Source organism: Rhinoderma darwinii, chromosome 1 (assembly GCF_050947455.1).
Source record: "Rhinoderma darwinii isolate aRhiDar2 chromosome 1, aRhiDar2.hap1, whole genome shotgun sequence".
Classification (NCBI taxonomy): Eukaryota; Metazoa; Chordata; class Amphibia; order Anura; family Rhinodermatidae; genus Rhinoderma; species Rhinoderma darwinii.
This window is the reverse complement of record NC_134687.1, coordinates 296,165,524-296,184,899: the sequence shown is the minus strand read 5'-3', so window position 1 is coordinate 296,184,899 and position 19,376 is coordinate 296,165,524. Positions and strand designations below refer to the sequence as shown.

The window sequence follows — 19,376 nt, the reverse complement described above, 5'->3', positions numbered from 1 at the left end:
CGATAGGCTCTCCCACTCCTAAGCCTGCCAGCCTGAGTGGAGGAAGCTGGTGTCTGTCTCAGGGATGTACACTCAGGTGTTGACTGATTAATTCTGGGAATTAACCCCGAAGCAGTGCCTGGCAGATCCTTTACAAGAATACAAGTAGTGCATGATGCATATTTAAATACGCACATACACTATATGGCCAAAAGTATGTGGACATGCCTCCTAATCTTTGAGTTCAGGTTTCAGCCAAACCCATTGCAAACAGGTGCATAAAATCAAGCACACAGCCATGCAATCTCCATATACAAAAATTGGTAGTAGTAGTTCGGGTCATAATGAACGGCTTAGTGACTTTAAACATAGCACTGTCAAGGGATGTCATCTATGCTACATGTGGCCTCATGCACACGACCGTAAAAACACCCGTTATTGCGGGTCGTAATTACGACCCGCAATAACGGGCTCATAGACTTGTGTTAGCCACGGGTACCTTCTCGTTTTCTCACGAGAAGGTGCCCGTGCCGTTAAAAAAATAGAACATGTTCTATTTTTCTATTTTACGGCCCGGGCTGCTATACTTTATAATGACAGCACAGCTCGCAAAAGCGGCCGGCTGCCCGCGGCCGGCCGTGCCCGCCCGTGCTCGTAATTACGAGTCGTAATTACGAGCACGGTCGTGTGCATGAAGTTTGTGAATTTTTTTTATCTGCTAGATATGCCCCAGTCAACTATAAGAGCTAGTATTGTGGAGTGGAAGCATCTAGAAGTAACACCAGCTCAGCCATGAAGCGGCAGACCACACAAACTCTCAGTTAGACCATTGAGTATTGACGCTTGTGATGTGTAGAAATCACCTATCGTCTGTTGCATCACTCACTACAGAGTTTCAAACTGCTTCTGGAAGTGACATCAGCACAAGAACTTCATTACATCAGTTTCCATGGTCGATCAGCTGCACACAAGCCTAAGATCACCATGTGCAACACCAAGTGTCGGATGGAGTGGAGTAAAGCATTCTGCCATTATACTATGGCGCAGTGGAAAAGTGTTCTCTTGAGTGATAAATCACGCTTGACTATCTGGGAGTCTGATGGATGTTTCTGGGATTAGTGGAAGAGATAATGCTTTAAGGATGTTTTCAGGGTTTGGGCTAAGTCCCTTAGTTTCAGTGAAGGGTAAAGTTAATGCTACAGCATACAAAGACATCTTAGGCAATTGTATGCTTCCAACTTTGTGGCAATAGTTTGGGGAAAGACCTTTCCTATTCCAGCATGACTGTGCACAAAGTGAGGTCCATGGTTTAACCCCTTCCCTCCATTTTTCGGATTTTCACTTTTGTTTTTTCCTCCCCACCTTCCAAATGCTATAATTTTTTTCCGTCTATATAGCCATATGAGGGCTTGTTTTTTTGCGGGACAAGCTTTCGTTTTTCATGGCATGATTTATTTTTCTGCATAATGCACTAGGAAGCTGTAAAAAAAAATTTGTGGGGTAAAATGGGCAAAAAACAGCAATTACGCCATTTTTTGTTTGTTTTAGTTTCAAAAAGCATTTATTGGTATATCAGGTTAGAAATGGGATATACAAATACGTTAAGAGTGAAGAGGATAATACAGAAGAGAAGAATAAAAAACAATCCCCACGCATGAGGATATAATAAAAAGTGCTTGTATCAAACATTGAGTCACATACAGGGAAAAAGGGACGTGGAGGGACAAAGGGCGGATAAATAGAAACCAAACAACTGAGCCATGACATAAAATTGCACATATCAGTCACAGAAATGTAGAGCAAGCAGAGTATCACATTTGTGGATTACAAATTATAAGGTAATGGTATACCGAAAGTCGGGTGAATGAGGGGAGGAAAGCCATGGGTCCCACACCGCACGATAGAGGTGGAGTGAATCAGTTCTCACCGCCTCCAACTTTTCAAAAATAGCTATACGATTAACTCTATTAATAACCATAGAGATATCAAGATCAGCTGTACGCTACTTAGAAGCTATATAAAGTCGAGAGGCCAGGAATATAAGCTGGGCAAGCTTAAATTTAGAATTAGACATTCTGGGAGGAATAGCCCCCAATAGACATGTAGGTAGCCGTTTTGGGTCGTTAAACTGGCAGATATTAGAGATTAAAGTACAGACATCTGACCGAAAAGTTGAGACTCGAGGGCAAGACCACCAAATATGATACATAGTACCATCCAGGCTACAACCTCTAAAACAACCGGCCAAAACCGTAGGATAGATGGTGTGAAGCGTTGCTGGAACATAGTAAGCTCTATGGAGCAGTTTCGTGGACGTCTCAACCAATGATACCTGCCTGCTACCCTTACGTATTGTGTCACAGCATTGTCTCCACTGTGCAGGCGAGAGCGCGGCACCCATGTCCTCCTCCCACTTCAATTTTTTGTTTGTTTTTACGGCATCCATCAGGCGGTAAAAACGACATATTCACCTTATTCTACAGGTTAATACGATTACGGCTATACCAAATTTATATATTTTGTTTTATGTTTTACCACTTTAAAAAAAATAAAACTATTTGCTAAATGAAAAAAATGTTTTGTGTCGTCATAGTCTGAGAGCATAACTTTTTCATTTTTCCCATCAATTTAGCGATGTGAGGGCTTAAATTTTGCGGGGCGAGTTGTAGTTTTCACTAATACCATTTTGGGGTATATGCGTCTTTTTGATCACTTTTTATTTCATTTTTGGAGCGCTAAGGTGACCAAAAAGCAGCAATTTGCGTGTTTTATATATATATATATTTTACGGCATTCACTGAGCGGGTTAAACAATGCTATATTGTGATAGATCAGACTTTTACGGACACGGCGATACCAGTTATGTTAACTTTAAAAAAATTTTAACATTGATTTAGGGAAAAAATGTGAAAAGGTTTTTTTTTTAACTTTTAATACTTTATTTCTTTTGGAACCTAAAAAAACCCCCTTAATTTTACTGTTTTTTACTTTTTTTTTTACTAGTTTCCCTAGGAGACTTGAAGCAGCGATCGTTGGATCGCTTGCATGTTATACTGCAATACTAATGTATTGCAGCATATCGTGATTCTGACAGTCTCCTTTGAAGCCCTTACCGGAGGCAGAGCTTCAAAGGAGTACAAAGATGGCAGACCTGGGGGCCTTCGTTAGGGCCTGATTCTAACACTTTAAATGACTGCAGCATTTAAGGTTTTAAACTGGTGGAATCAAAGTGATCTTTGATTCCGCCCGTTGCAGTGAGGTGTCGGCTCTCGCTTTGTAGAGAGCGAGCTCAGCCCGTGAGCTCGCTCCATATTTCCCCTTAACCCTTATCACGTACAGTTACGTGATATTGCGTTAAGGGGTTAATAAGATTGGTAAGGGGGAACTTGAATGGCCTGTGCAGAGCCCTGACCTCCACCTCATTTAACACCTTTTGGATGAATTGGAACGCCAATTGCAAGCCAGGCCCTCTCGTCTAACATCAGTGTCTGACCTCACAAATGTTCTTTTGGCAGGTTGGGTGCAAATTCCCAGGGATACACTCCAAAATCTTGTGGAAAGCCTTCCCAGAAGCGTAGAGGCTGTTGTAGCTGCAGAAGGAGGTCCGACTCCATATTAAAAACCCATGGTTTTGGAATGGGATGTCCAAAAATCTCACATAGGTGTAATGGTAAGGTGTCCACATGCTTTCGGCCATATAGTGTATTTTATAAACTTCATAGATTAACATTGACCCCTTGATATGGACAATATAAATATGGATGTAATACATCTAATCCAGTGCTTCTCAAACTATCAAGTGGGCCTCACTGGTACGGTGCCCCCCAGGTGATAGTGATGTGCAACTGGTTGAGGTCGATTTGATTGGATTGATCATTTGTTAATCCCCCTGCTGCACTGGACTTTCTCTGGCTGCATCAATCTCTGATTTGGCAACAGAATTGTATCATTTTGTGCTTATTTTACGGTGATACAGGGTTCAGAAGACAAATTAAAGATAAATTGAAATCAATTTTCAAGCACTGGCATTGACCAATCATCACCGTGTTCTGGCAGGTGAGGACCCAGTAGAAAAAGCTTGAGAAGCCCTGATATAGTCTGTTCTTAATTCTTACGGTAGAGAAGTAAAGTTGTGGCTTCCGCGCTATTACTGCACGCACCGCAGCAAACTCTGTAAAACCACAGCGCAGACCGCATGTATTTACTCTCTGTTGCCCCACTACCACACCTGATATAACTGTACAGGGTGGGCCATTTATATGGATACACCTAAATAAAATGGGAATGGTTGGTGATATTAACTTCCTGTTTGTGGTACATTAGTATATGGGAGGGGGGAAACTTTTCAAGCTGGGTGTTGACCATGGCGGCCATTTTGAAGTCGGCCATTTTGTATCCAACTTTAGTTTTTTTCAATGGGAAGAGGGTCATGTGACACATTAAACTTATCGAGAATTTCACAAGAAAAACAATGGTGTGCTTGGTTTTAACGTTACTTTATTCTTTCATTAGTTATTTACAAGTTTCTGACCACTTATAAAATGTGTTCAAAGTGCTGCCCATTGTGTTGGATTGTCAATGCAACCCTCTTCTCCCACTCTTCACACACTGATAGCAACACCGCAGAAGAAATGCTAGCACAGGCTTCCAGTATCCGTAGTTTCAGTTGCTGCACATCTCGTATCTTCACAGCATAGACAATTGCCTTCAGATGACCCCAAAGATAAAAGTCTAAGGGGGTCAGATCGGGAGGCATTTCTTCTGCGGTGTTGCTATCAGTGTGTGAAGAGTGGGAGAAGAGGGTTGCATTGACAATCCAACACAATGGGCAGCACTTTGAACACATTTTCTAAGTGGTCAGAAACTTATAAATAACTTATGAAAGAATAAAGTAACGTTAAAACCAAGCACACCATTGTTTTTCTTGTGAAATTCTCGATAAGTTTGATGGTCACATGACCCTCTTCCCATTGAAAAAACTAAAGTTGGATACAAAATGGCCGACTTCAAAATGGCCGCCATGGTCAACACCCAGCTTGAAAAGTTTCCCCCCTCCCATATACTAATGTGCCACAAACAGGAAGTTAATATCACCAACCATTCCATTTTAGTTAGGTGTATCCATATAAATGGCCCACCCTGTATATCAAAAATTCAAACACATAGATTTTTTTGCTATTTTAAACCTATGTATATAGTATAATGTCATGGCTGATTTCAACATATAAAATATTTTAATGTCATGGATCATTATTATTTATTATTTCTGAAATCAAAGCTTACCTGACTAGTGTGAAGCCAGTATTTGAATCTACGTCTTCTCCTGATGCGAGGCAGAATCAGGTAGTAAACAATCCTTTCTCCTAATGATGTGAGGAGTGACCCACAAAACCCGATACAGAGGAGGACAAATAACCCTGAAAAATGGTAAATTCCCATCTGAAGCGTCTGTAGGACAAACACAATAACAATAGTAACTACCAGTATAAAGTTACATGACAAATAACACATTATATATGGCTTTCTCATTCACTCTACATCACACATTACCTGCCATGTTGCATAACTTTATAGTAGCAAAGGCTAGAGGTAGACCATGTGGCTCCCATGGGGTTCTTTATTCAGCCCCGGCTGGTCCCAACACCTTTGCTACTGGGTGGCAAGAACCTGTGCAGGACTCCCCATGTCACAGCAAGAAAGGGGTTAGGGAACGGGCCCAAAGGTAATGGAAAGGGCGTGAAGGGGAAAACAAACACAGTCCCTTCTGTCCTAAATAGTCAAACATGACACATAATTGGGGGCTCATTTTGATCTTTGCTATGGGGCCCCTCTTTTCTATGTACACCACTGGCTGGATTTAGGAGAAATTAAGTCTAAAATTACTTTTAGTGAAAAGATATTTCACGTGTAGTCACCATGACCACAGTTCTCATACAAGAGTTTCTCGTGCTTTCCATACACTCATCCAATACTGTGGTTGACTGCTAGGCAAAATGAGGATATTGCCATATGAATAGCACCTTTTTATATAATTCATGTAATATTATTTGTGAGTGAGGTTATTTGAGTAGAAATATTAAAAATAGTAAATTTGCTTTCACAACTATTTGGTTATCAGTTAGTAGCACCTATCGAGTTGCCCTATGTGGCTAGCACTACCTGAATTCTACAATTTTGCTGATAAAGTTTGTTTACTACGGTTTGGCTAAAACTGGCTGTCTATGATGTGGGAACTATGTGAATATAACATCAATGGATATTTTTACATTAAATTACCATTTTGTCCTATTTTATATATAAGTTGCAGGACTTAGAACCAAAAGAAAATTATATAAAGGCAATATCATTGCAGCAACCAATCATTGCGTGCCGTGGTGCTGTAGCGGTCACTGCAGCAATTGGTCAATTCGATTGCGTTGCATGGCATCACTATGAATCTTCTTTGGCTACTTTAGAATAAAAATGGCCCCTAAAAATTATGTTCAACTGACTAAATTTAAAGGGTAAGTATATTAGATTTTTTTGGACATTTTCATCCAGTTGAATGGGATTTTTAGGGGTTGGAAAACATCTTTAATAAAAATTTATTAACTGGCCAATCAGCACTTTCCACAATGATGAAAATTATATATCACTTTACCTCGGTCACAGCAAACACTCGCTTTCCACAGGGCACCATTTTGTACCACTTGTCATGCAGAGTGTCCATGAATCCAGATGATTTATAACGACTTATGAACTCAGATAAATTAGAGGTTAGGGCAGAGTTTTGGGGCAGACCAATTCCATAACCTAAGTAGAAATGAAAACACATAAAATAATTGTTTTTCTTATACCATGTCTATTTTTCCTTCAATCCGCTAGAAAGTGAATTTAATCCTACCTTCAATGGCGAAGGGTTTTCCCACAGTCAGCAATTTGCAGTCTGAGTCTATGGACACCTCATAATCCAGCAAAGCTTTATCCATAATAAAAGCATTTAGCGTTGGTGGGTCTGTCCTAAAAACAGATATGATTTGATTGTTGTTTTTACACAGCCCATAGTATAAGATTTAATAGAATATGAAGTACATATATATTTATCAGAATATGCTGCAAAATCCATTTAATCGGACAAACAAATAATCCAGCACTTATTTCCCCTGCGCAGAACAGTAAGATAATATGGAATTTGTCAAGTCCAGAAAATTGAGCGGATATGTCATATTATAATTCTCCTTTAAATAAAACACAAAACAATTGTAATGTCAGGGTAGGGAGACGGACAGGTGAGCCCTAATCTACCCGCCACTCCTAGGCGACGGCGTACAACTGGGCGACGGTCCCTACGCTCAATATGTTCATGACAGACAAAACAAGACAAGGGTACACAGAAGCAAGGGAAGTGGGCAGTCAAACCAGGAGTGTACGTGGTAGCAAATGCAGAGCAGGAGAATAGTCAGTCAAGCCAGGGTCATTATGAAGCAGAGGTCAATGGTAATAGCAGGAACAGCAGAGCCAGGAAACAAGAGAATCACAGGCAAAGGACAAGCAGCAAATGAAGGTATAAGTAGACCAAGGGCGGGAGCTAGAACCGCCTGGCCAGGCTGTGATAGGTTCTCCCACTCCTGAGTGGTAGCAGATCGAGTCACTCTATCAGACCTAGGAGCAGATGCAGGCTGATTAACCACGGGCGTCGACACAGAAGCTGTGTCTGGCAAATCCTTTACAACAATATAAATAAATTTCAATCAGCATTTTATTCCTCATTTAGGAAGTCCCATTCCCTTACTAATAACTATTATTAACTTTTCTATTACTGACCTATAGGTGGGACCCTTGGCAGGTCCTATTACTGCTGTATTAAAGGACTTAAACTGTGAGGAAGTGTCTTTATTCCCAAATGTTATTAGTATTATGTGTTTAATCCATATAACTATTTAGTCAAGTAAGGATGATATGTTTTATTTTGTTTTTATTATAATTTGGAAAGAAATTTACCATCATTTCTTAATATATTTTATAGTGGTTATAGCTGTTTTTCTGATACAGAGCTCTAAATCCTCTGCATAGCCATACAGTTAAATGAAAAAAATTCCAGCTACCTGCAGTCTCCACTAATACTGTTTATACACGACACTCCCCCTAGTGGTTGCCGCAGGCAGCCATCATTTTCCCATTTACACACATACCATCAGCCATAACATTAAACGGGTTTTCAAGTGACACTTAATTTTCAGGGCGGGCAGCGCATGAGCACTAAGGAATTTCATTAACACCAACCAAATGGGGTGGGCATTGAGGCGCAAGCAAAGAATTGAACGGGCTGGGCATTGAGGAGGCTGTGGACCAATAGGAAGCCTCAAACCCGGGTATATACATCAGAAGACCCGGGTTTGAGGCTTCCTATTGGTCCACAGCCTCCTCAATGCCCACGCCGTTCATTCCCTGCTTATGCTTCAATACCGGAACAATTTTCTTCAAGTTCATGGTATTGACGGAATGTACATTAGGAAATTTAATTAATTTTGACATAAAGTATTAGAACAAAAATTTTGTATCTCTGGAAAACCCCTTTAACCCCATGGCGCAGCAGCGATTTTTAATTTTTTAAATTTTCGTTTTTTGCTCCCCGCATTCCAAAAGCCATAACTGACATAGCCAAATTAGGGCTTGTTTTTTGCAGGATGAGATGTCGTTTTTAATGACCCCATATAATGTAAAAAAAATTCTTTGTCGGGTGGAATGGGTAAAAACTGTGATTTCTCCACAGTTTTTTAGGTTTTGTTTTTATGACGCTGACTGTACGGTAAATAGATTACGGCAATAACAAATTTATATAGTTTTTAAAAAATGTTTTACTACTTTTACAAAGGAAAACCTATTTGTTAAAAATAAAATTGTTTTGTGTTGCCATATTCTGAGAGTCATATTTTTTTTATTTTTCCATTGATTGAGCGATGTGAGGGCTTGTGTTTTGCCGGGCGAGCTGTAGTTTCTATTGGTACAATTTTTTGGGTACATATGACTTTTTTATCACTTTTTATTAAATTTTTTTGGGGAGCTAAGATGACCAAAAAACAGCAATTCTGGCGACTATTTATGTTTTTCCGGTGTTTACTGTCTGGGTTAAATAGTTAAATATTAGAATAGTTTAGAGTTTTACGAATGCGGCGATACCAATTATGTTAATTTTTTTTCTGTTGTTACATTACTTTATGGGAAAATGAGCAAAGTTTTGTTTTAACTTTTAATATTTTTTTGTTTATTAAAAAAATATTTTTCGTTTGATCGGTGGTGTATTATTTTTTGCCAGCTCCTATTAAGCCCTGTTTTCATTAGGCCCCCAGGCTGCCATGACAACTATTGGCTCGTGATCGCGTCTAAGGGCTTAGATGCCGCGGTCAAATAGCTACGAACTTAAATGTAGTTATCTCCGATCCTGGCCATTGCCGTGAGGAATCGGCTGTAACATACAGCCGACACCCGCTCCATACTCCCCCTTGGCGGCTGTGACATACAGTTAGGTCACATGTCACCAAGGGGTTAAAACCACCTGCCTAATATCGTGTAGAACCCCCTCGTGCTGCCAAAACAGCTCTGACCCATGGAGGCATATACTTCACAAGACCTCTGAAGGTGTCCTGTGATTTCTGGCGTTAGCAGCAGATCCTTTAAGTCCTGTAAATTTGGAGGAGGGGCACATTCCAGCACATCCCACAGATGCTCGATTGGATTGAGATCTGGGGAATTTGGAGAACAAGTCAACTCCTTGAACTGTTTGGAATTTCCTTAACCGGTTAAGGACTAGGCTGTTTTACAGCTAAATGACCAGAGCAAATTTCACAATTTTGCTATGCGCTTCTTTAGATGACTATAACTCAGCAGGTGAATAAAGTTCATCTTTGAATTTTACACTCTTTTTAAAGGACAGATAGGGCTTTGTTTTAGTGGCATTTGTCAGTATATATAATTATTTTTTTTTTCTCTAAAGTGGGCAAAATTGGAAAAAAATGCAAGAATTTAACAATTGCGTCGGTTTATGCTAGCATTTTTCACACACGGTATGGACCACGGACAAAATTAATCTCCTTTCACATTCTTCCACTTCTCCCGTGCATGGGGATACCAAATATGTGAGCCTTATTCACTGTGCGGGCATGTGCCAGGGCTTGGCATAAAAGGAGGCTTTTTGGCCTTTTCGGTCCAGGAATTTTGCATTTGATTTTAGAGCCGCATACTGTTTTCTGGGGGGTGTAATGCTGCTGAAACATTAGAATCACCCCATAAATGACTTCATTCACACAAGTAGACCCCACAAGGTTTCCTTCAAGGGGTTTATCATATTTTTAGCAAGTCCAGTTTTCTTCTGAAAGTTTCTTGAATAAGATGGAACAAAATAAAATCAGCACTTTTTTAGCAAATGCGTCAGTTTAGGCTAGTATTTTTCACACACGGTATAGTCCACGGACAAAATTAATCTCCTTTCACATTCTTCCACTTCTCCCGTGCATGGGGATACCAAATATGTGTGCCTTATTCGCTGTGCGGGCATGTGCCAGGGCTTGGCATAAAAGGAGGCTTTTTGGCCTTTTCGGTCCAGGAATTTTGCATTTGATTTTAGAGCCGCATACTGTTTTCTGGGGGGTGTAATGCTGCTGAAACATTAGAATCACCCCATAAATGACTTCATTCACACAAGTAGACCCCACAAGGTTTCCTTCAAGGGGTTTATCATATTTTTAGCAAGTCCAGTTTTCTTCTGAAAGTTTCTTGAATAAGATGGAACAAAATAAAATCAGCACTTTTTTAGCAAATGCGTCAGTTTAGGCTAGTATTTTTCACACACGGTATAGTCCACGGACAAAATTAATCTCCTTTCACATTCTTCCACTTCTCCCGTGCATGGGGATACCAAATATGTGTGCCTTATTCGCTGTGCGGGCATGTGCCAGGGCTTGGCATAAAAGGAGGCTTTTTGGCCTTTTCGGTCCAGGAATTTTGCATTTGATTTTAGAGCCGCATACTGTTTTCTGGTGGGCCTAATGCTGCTGAAACATTAGAATCACCCCATAAATGACTTCATTCACACAAGTAGACCCCACAAGGTTTCCTTCAAGGGGTTTATCATATTTTTAGCAAGTCCAGTTTTCTTCTGAAAGTTTCTTGAATAAGATGGAACAAAATAAAATCAGCACTTTTTTAGCAAATGCGTCAGTTTAGGCTAGCATTTTTCACACACGGTATAGACCACGGTCAAAATTCATCTCCTTTCACATTCTTCCACTTCTCCCGTGCATGGGGATACCAAATATGTGTGCCTTATTTACTGTGCGGGCATGTGCCAGGGCTTGGCATAAAAGGAGGCTTTTTGGTCCAGGAATTTTGCATTTGATTTTAGAGCCGCATACTGTTTTCTGGGGGGTGTAATGCTGCTGAAACATTAGAATCACCCCATAAATGACTTCATTCGCACAAGTAGACCCCACAAGGTTTCCTTCAAGGGGTTTATCATATTTTTAGACAGTCCAGTTTTCTTCTGAAAGTTTCTTGAATAAGATGGAACAAAATAAAATTAGCTTTTTTTTTTAACAAATGCGTCAGTTTATGCTAGCTTTTTCACACACAAAATGGACCACGGACAAAATTCATCGCATTTCACATTCTTCCTCTTCTCCCGTGCATGGGGATACCAAATATGTGTGCCTTATTCACTGTGCGGGCATGTGCCAGGGCTTGGCATAAAAGGAGGCTTTTTGGCCTTTTCGGTCCAGGAATTCTGCACTTGACTTTATAGCCGCATACTGTTTTCTGGGGGGTGTAATGCTGCTGAAAGATTAGAATCACCCCATAAATGACTTCATTCACGCAAGCAGACCCCACAAGGTTTTCTTCAAGGTGTTTATCATATTTTTAGACAGTCCAGTTTTCTTCTGAAAGTTTCTTGAATAAGATGGAACAAAATAAAATTAGCAATTTTTTAGCAAATGCGTCAGTTTATACCAGCATTTTTCACACACGGTATAGACCACGGTCAAAATTAATCTCCGTTCACATTCTGCCACTTCTCCCGTGCACGGGGATACCAAATATGTGGCCTTATTTATCACATAGAGATGTAGGAGGGCGGACGATAGAAGAAGATTATTTCACATATCGCTTTTTTTCAAAGCTGGTTTTACAAAACTCAACAGAGTTTCTATAACACTTCCAAAATATCTGCTCGTCCACACTTACATTCTGCTCAGGGGTGTAGAGTTGCAGAAATAAATTATTCAGGGAATTTATTAGCGGTCTTATTTTGAACAACCGATCCCGGTTTGCATCGGTACTTGGGGGGGCCTGTGCGTTGTCATTGAAGTGGAGGAACCTCATTATTGTCTCATAACGAGACCTGGGCATTACTGCAGAATATACTGGGGTGGCTTGGGCGGGTCTTGTTGACCAGTAAGACCTAATGGAGGGCTTTTTGACAATACCCATATTTAGGGTGAGCCCCAAATTTTTTTTTAATTCCTGCAAATTGGTGGGCGTCCAATCTCTGGCATGGGTGGATGAAGGTTTCTGCCTTATATATTGCGTGGCATATAAATTTGTTTCGTGGACAATCTGATTTAGGATGTCGTCCGTTATAAATAAATGGAAGTAATCCATTTGGACAAAATTTGTATTGTCCACGGTTATGCCAGGAGTGGCAGTAAATCCGTGGATTCTAGGCCCAAAAGATGGGGCAGGTGCCCATACAAGAGCCTGGACTGGAGGGACCAGGCTGTCCCGTGCTACAGCGCTACTTGGCCCTGCGCTTTCATGTTCTGCAGTTTCGACTGCATCAGGGACAACGTCCCCTGAAGATGAACCTGAAGTGACGCTGTCATCGTCACTACCTAAAACAGGTTCCATCTCGAACGCCATCTCTGATGCGGTCTCCGACTCAGACCACAGCATGGCGTATGCCTCCTCGGCGCTAAACAACTTCCTCGCCATAACGTAACTAACACTAACTAAACAAATTTTATTTTTTTATTTTTTTTATAAAACACACAAACTAAGGCCCCATGCACACGACCGTGCCCGCAATTGCTGTCCGCGATCGCGGGCACGGCCGGCCGCTGACTGACAGCCGCATTTTCGGGCCGTGCTCCCATACAAAGTATGGGAGCACGGCCCGCAAAATGCGAAAGAACGGACATGTTCCATAATTCCCGGAACATTTCCACGGCACTGACACCCTTCCGTAGTGCTACTGAAAGGTGTCAGCGTTCAATGAAAGTGAATGGCTCAGTTTTTGCGGACCGCAGTTGCGGTCCGCAAAAACGGAGGTTTTTTGCTGTCGTGTGCATGGGGCCTAACTGCTATATATATCTACACTACCGCTAACAAAAAAATAAACCGCTATTGCTATATATATTATATATATGTGGATATATATATATAATTATATACTCCCTACCTGCCTATTCTAATAGAATAAAAGAAAGAAAGGTAGATAGATAGAAAAAAAGATAGATGGATAGATAGATTGTATAGATAGATAGAAATCTATCTATACAGAGAATGTTTTATAGTGTAACTGTTTGTTTTTTTTTCACTGTAATCTTCTGGCAGCAATTCTCCCGAGTCTCTTTTTCTCCTCAAACTGAAACAATATTTGAGGAGAAGAAAAGAGGCAGGAGATTTACTGCCAGAAAACTCAAAATAAAACAAATGTGGTCGCTGTGATTTTCACAGCGACCACATGTTCAGGGACCATCAGATTGGTCCCTGATACTCTGCCCAGTGCCCAGAGCTGTTGGTAACAGCGAGGGCACAGGGCTGTGTGCACGCGATCGCGGGCACAGGGCTGTGTGCACGCGATCGCGTGCACACTGTTTTATAAGCAGAAATGCATGTGATCGCTGTGATTGGTTGTCACAGCGACCACATGTTCAGGGACCATCAGATTGGTCCCTGATACTCTGCCCAGTGCCCAGAGCTGTTGGTAACAGCGAGGGCACAGGGCTGTGTGCACGCGATCGCGTGCACACTGTTTTCTAAGCAGAAATGCATGTGATCGCTGTGATTGGTTGTCACAGCGATCACATGTTCAGGGGCCAAAAGATTGACCCCTGACATTCTGCCCAGTGCCCATGGCTGTTAGCAACAGCCAGGGCATAGAGCTGTGTGCACGCGATCGCGCGTGCACAGTCTCTGAAGTGCGGCCGTATATATACTATACGCCGGACTTTAGAGACCCTGACCGCTGGCCGTATATTTACGGCCAGCGGTCGGGAACCTGTTAAACCATTCCTGAACAATGTTTGCAGTGTGGCAGGATGCATTATCCTGCTGAAAGAGGGCACTGCCATTAGGGAATACCATTGCAATGAAGAGGTATTCCTGATCTGCAACAATGTTTAGATAGGTGGTATGTGTCAAAGTAACATCCATATAAATGCCAGAACCCAGAACATTGCCCAGAGCATCACACTGCCTCCGCCGGTTTGCCTTTTTCCCACAGTGGATCCTGATGCTATTTCTTCCCCAGGGGATAGAGGCACACAACCTGGCCAGCCACATGATGTGAAGAAAATGTGATTCATCAGACCTGGCCACCTTCTTCTATTGCTCAATGGTCTAGGTCCATTATAGACGCTTTGGCAGTGGATAGGGGTAAGCATGGGCACTGTACCGGTCTGCACGGTCCCAAACGCAGCAAGGTGCGATGCACTGTGTGTTCTGCCGCCTTTTTATCATAGCCAGGAATTTATGCTACAGTAGCTCTTTCAGTAGGTACTAACGCCTGCATACCACAAGACCTGCCGTTTTGGAATTTGTCTGACCCAGTCGTCTAGCCATTACAATTTGGTCCTTGACAAAGTCGCTTAGATACTTCCTCTAGCCCATTTTAACTTAATGAACGGACTGTTCACTTGCTGGATATGTCCCATTCCGTGACAGGTTCCATTGTAGCCAGATATTCAAGGTTATTCAATTCACCTGTCAATGGTTTTAATGTTCTAGCTGATCGGTGTACATGCACAACTTCCATCCTGTACTATTAGTCAGTAGTGGAAAATGTGTGCTCTTGGTTATACACTAGTTGTTCAGGGATTTTAGTGTTGGCTGTTTCAATAAGCTATAGTTTTATTGAAGCACAAATACAGGGTGGGCCATTTATATGGATACACCTAAATAAAATGGGAATGGTTGGTGATATTAACTTCCTGTTTGTGGCACATTAGTATATGGTAGGGGGGAAACATTTCAAGCTGGGTGTTGACCATGGCGGCCATTTTGAAGTCTGCCATTTTGTATCCAACTTTAGTTTTTTCAATGGGAAGAGGGTCATGTGACACATCAAACTTATCGAGAATTTCACAAGAAAAACAATGGTGTGCTTGGTTTTCCCGTTACTTTATTCTTTCATGAGTTATTTACAAGTTTCTGACCACTTATAAAATGTTTCAAAGTGCTGCCCATTGTGTTGGATTGTCAATGCAACCCTCTTCTCCCACTCTTCACACACGGATAGCAACACCGCAGAACAAATGCTAGCACAGGCTTCCAGTATCCGTAGTTTCAGTTGCTGCACATCTCGTATCTTCACAGCATAGACAATTGCCTTCAGATGACCCCAAAGATAAAAGTCTAAGGGGGTCAGATCGGGAGGCATTTCTTCTGGGGTGTTGCTATCAGTGTGTGAAGAGTGGGAGAAGAGGGTTGCATTGACAATCCAAAACAATGGGCAGCACTTTGAACACATTTTATAAGTGGTCAGAAACTTGTAAATAACTCATGAAAGAATAAAGTAACGGGAAAACAAAGCACACCATTGTTTTTCTTGTGAAATTCTCGATAAGTTTGATGTGTCACATGACCCTCTTCCCATTGAAAAAACTAAAGTTGGATACAAAATGTCAGACTTCAAAATGGCCGCCATGGTCAACACCCAGCTTGAAAAGTTTCCCCCCTCCCATATACTAATGTGCCACAAACAGGAAGTTAATATTACCAACCATTCCCATTTTATTTAGGTGTATCCATATAAATGGCCCACCCTGTACTATACAGTCACTTACCTTTACAGCTGCCTTCTTGATTTGAAGCCACTGTGCATTTTGTGAATTTCATGTGAATTTATATGTAGAAATATTCACGTTTTTTTATGGTGCATGTAAGTCTCTGTTCTGCTTCTGTATCAGAGTATCATTTTGAAGTTTTGTATGTCATGTCATAATATTAAAAAACATCACGATTGGACATTGTACTATTTATTGTTACGTGTAAATGTCGCCAGTCATTCATTGACCAATCATGGCACTTTGTGTACTGGGTATTTATGGTATACTCATTTAGCTGAATGGCAAAATCATTCAGACTAGAGATCCATTCTACTTGAATCAGTCATTATTGCGAAAGGTGGCATATTTTCCTGCTCCAGGCCAATTCATTCATTTTTCCAATGATGTTGATTACCTTTATACCGTGAACACTCAAGTTAAAATGGACTCAGGTTACAATATTTTCAACATACACTGGTCTTTCCAGGGCCATCGTAATATAAAACCACATTCAACATCCAATTCTGCAAACAGTGCCATCTGCAGTGCATGCGATTGGCTGCAAAATCCACCAAATCAGCGAGGGCATTTTACTGGTAAAATACCTCTGAATCAGGGCCTCACATTGTGGCAAGTAAAGCCAATCATTGGGCACTGAATTACTTTCTGAATGTCCGTGCTCTGATTGGCTGTCTAGAAGTGCCTCTCTGCAGTACAGTACAATGCTATATGTACTGTTCTCTGCATGTGCCAGGATGAGCTGCTTTTACGGCACTACAGGTAAAGGTAGCTCCATTTATTTTTTACTGTACACAGGACCCTGAAGAAGCCCCTGTCCTCAACATAGAAAGCGATTCAGCAGCCTCCAGTAGCTCTTTCTGCCTTGTATATGTAAGAACTTGCTTTATTAGTTATCTGCTTATGTTTCTTTAGTCTTCATATTGTATTATTTTGGGTTGGCTTTTTGAGGGCTTTAAGCCAATTAGAGTTCTGGTCTCAAGTTACAAGACTTGCCACATAATATATTAATATTGTAACTTTAAGGAGCACTGTGCTATGAATATTGTGCCTGAAAAACCTGTTACCCCAAATAGCATGTTAAATTATCTAACAGTTGTGCCCACCCTGTCACTGAAATGCCTCCTCACTTTAACATGCGGACTCCATCTGATGTGGATGGGACGCTGAACCTTCGCATGTAGTTGTGAATTTCAGGGAAACTTTTTTTAATGTATTGTTCTGCACTGCTCTCCCACACTGTGCCAAAGCGGAAACCTTGAGAAGGATGATGGAGCTGCAAAGACAGACAGATCATTATTATGTATATTTGATAAATAAAATATTTTATTTCATAACTATAACTTCTCATTAACTGTAAGATTATTTGCAAATTACTTTTATAATGTAATTGACTTAATTGTGTCTCTATGGTACTATAATCCAGTCTACAGTGATGCAATTGTAATTGATTTTTTTTTCCTGTATTTCAAACTTTTTTTTACCTGTATTGATCCTTTTAGTTATACTGTCCATTGTTTGGTTTGTCTAAAACTTTATCTTATGAGGGAAGGGGGAATTTAAGGTCAGGAGGAGGATAATTAAAGGGGTCATCCAGAATTTGAAATACATGGCTGCTTTATTCCAAAAACAGTGCCACACCTCTTCACCAGTTGTATGTGGCATTGCAGATTTCCTCATTTATTTCAACAGAGATGAGCTGCAATACCAAGCACATCTTGTGGACAAGTGTGGTGCGGTTTTCGAAGAAAATGCTATTTTGGCATCTGTCATTGAGAGCTTCTGTAGATCCAAATCACATTTTGGTCCACATATATTTGCTAATGTTCCAAACACGTAACAAACATATGCTGTAATATTTGGTGTCCACTTTGAACTACTCCATGACCACAGCACACCTGAAATAAATCCAATGAATATCTCAGTAGTGCAGTCCAGGGCTTTCAGCCTGTAACTTCAAGCAATTATATGTTACCATAGAAGATAAAAATGATACTCACATTTTTAATGTACACTAAATGGTATTTTTTTTACATTTCTAATATCTAATCTTGAAAATAAGCATCTGTATAAGCCTACTAGAATAAATCTACCATTGCTAAAATCGTGGGGATATCAGTGCCACTTGTAAACATGTTCTGCACAAATATACCGCTTAGAAATAAATGTAAAGCACTTATTAAGCTACTCACCTTTGGATCGTGGATTCCTGACAAAGCTTCAAATGTCTTCTCTCCCACCATTACTGCAGCAAGGTTTGCAGTGTAGCTGGATAGAACTAGCAAACAGAAAATAGCCCAGAGGTTCATGAGAACTCTACCTGTGCAGCATTTTGGAGTTTTACTTGATACAGTTCTTCCGAAAAGAATGGCGTAGCATAGGTTGAGTGCTGAAGAGTATGAGAAGACTTTCGTCCGATTACGTCCATGTGGAGTCATCCCAAAAGGACTCTTCCATTCATATAATGTAAGAAATAATGCAGTGATGTGCAAGGCCACAAATATTCCCACCCACATGGACCAGTGTAGTGGCCACATGAAAGCTCCAATAGGGGAGGCAGTGTCTCGCATGCGAACCAAAATACCAAGGCTGGTAGAGTAGAATGGGCTAGTAAAGTCTATAACAGTGCTTCGTGCAGAGTTAATGCTAAAGGATGTAACAGCCATGTGAGCTGCTCCGCTCAACAAGTCTCCAATTAGTCCTGTCCAACGATTGCCTTTTCGCGCTCCATATTTTCCATCTCCAACAATGTACAGCTCAAAGTCAAATCCAAGATCCTCGGCTAGCTTTTCTAATAAATCAATGCAATAGCCATAACAACATGTTTTGTATTCTAGTGGCACAGAACCATTTGGTAAATGTAGTCCTTCAAAGAGCATATCTAATAAGGCAGAATTATTTGTGTGAGAGTCCAGGCACATTTGGCCTGCTGGACAACTGCCATCAGCATCCACCTCTCGAGTAAAAACAAAGGGATGTTCCACAAGGGTTACCACTCTGAGCTTTGTGCGTTGTGTCACCACTGGTGCTTGTTCCCGTTTTTGGATGCGATTTTGCCACAAACCTTCTTCTACTTCCATTTTGCCTTCATGCCAACCACCCACAGTTACCCATGTGGGGCCTCCTAAAGAGTCACGCACAAGGCTCCATATCTTGTAGTGGTGATCAGTGTGGATTAGATTATTATTCATTAGGTACACTTGACCAGTTTGTCCTGAGAATGACGTATTGGCTAAGTACCTATAATTAACAAAGTAATGTTAACATCTGCTTAACATACATATATCACTATTCCACTATCACCCCCTGACAATATGACATGAAATAGATACAATGCTTAAAATATTCTTAACCCCCCAA

General features: G+C 40.9%; 1 protein-coding gene across 1 annotated transcript in view; it reads right to left on the bottom strand.

Moving 5' to 3' along the window:
- The window catches only part of GRIN3B (glutamate ionotropic receptor NMDA type subunit 3B), a 100,092-nt gene that overhangs the window by 38,667 nt on the left and 42,049 nt on the right, over positions 1–19,376 (bottom strand). Inside the window, exons 3-7 of the mRNA XM_075825364.1 lie at positions 18,209–19,256; positions 17,147–17,292; positions 6,863–6,978; positions 6,620–6,771; positions 5,263–5,427 (exon numbers count right to left, since the gene is read on the bottom strand). Of these exons, the coding sequence (XP_075681479.1) occupies positions 5,263–5,427; positions 6,620–6,771; positions 6,863–6,978; positions 17,147–17,292; positions 18,209–19,256 (1,627 nt within the window). The remainder of the gene's footprint in view (positions 1–5,262; positions 5,428–6,619; positions 6,772–6,862; positions 6,979–17,146; positions 17,293–18,208; positions 19,257–19,376) is intronic.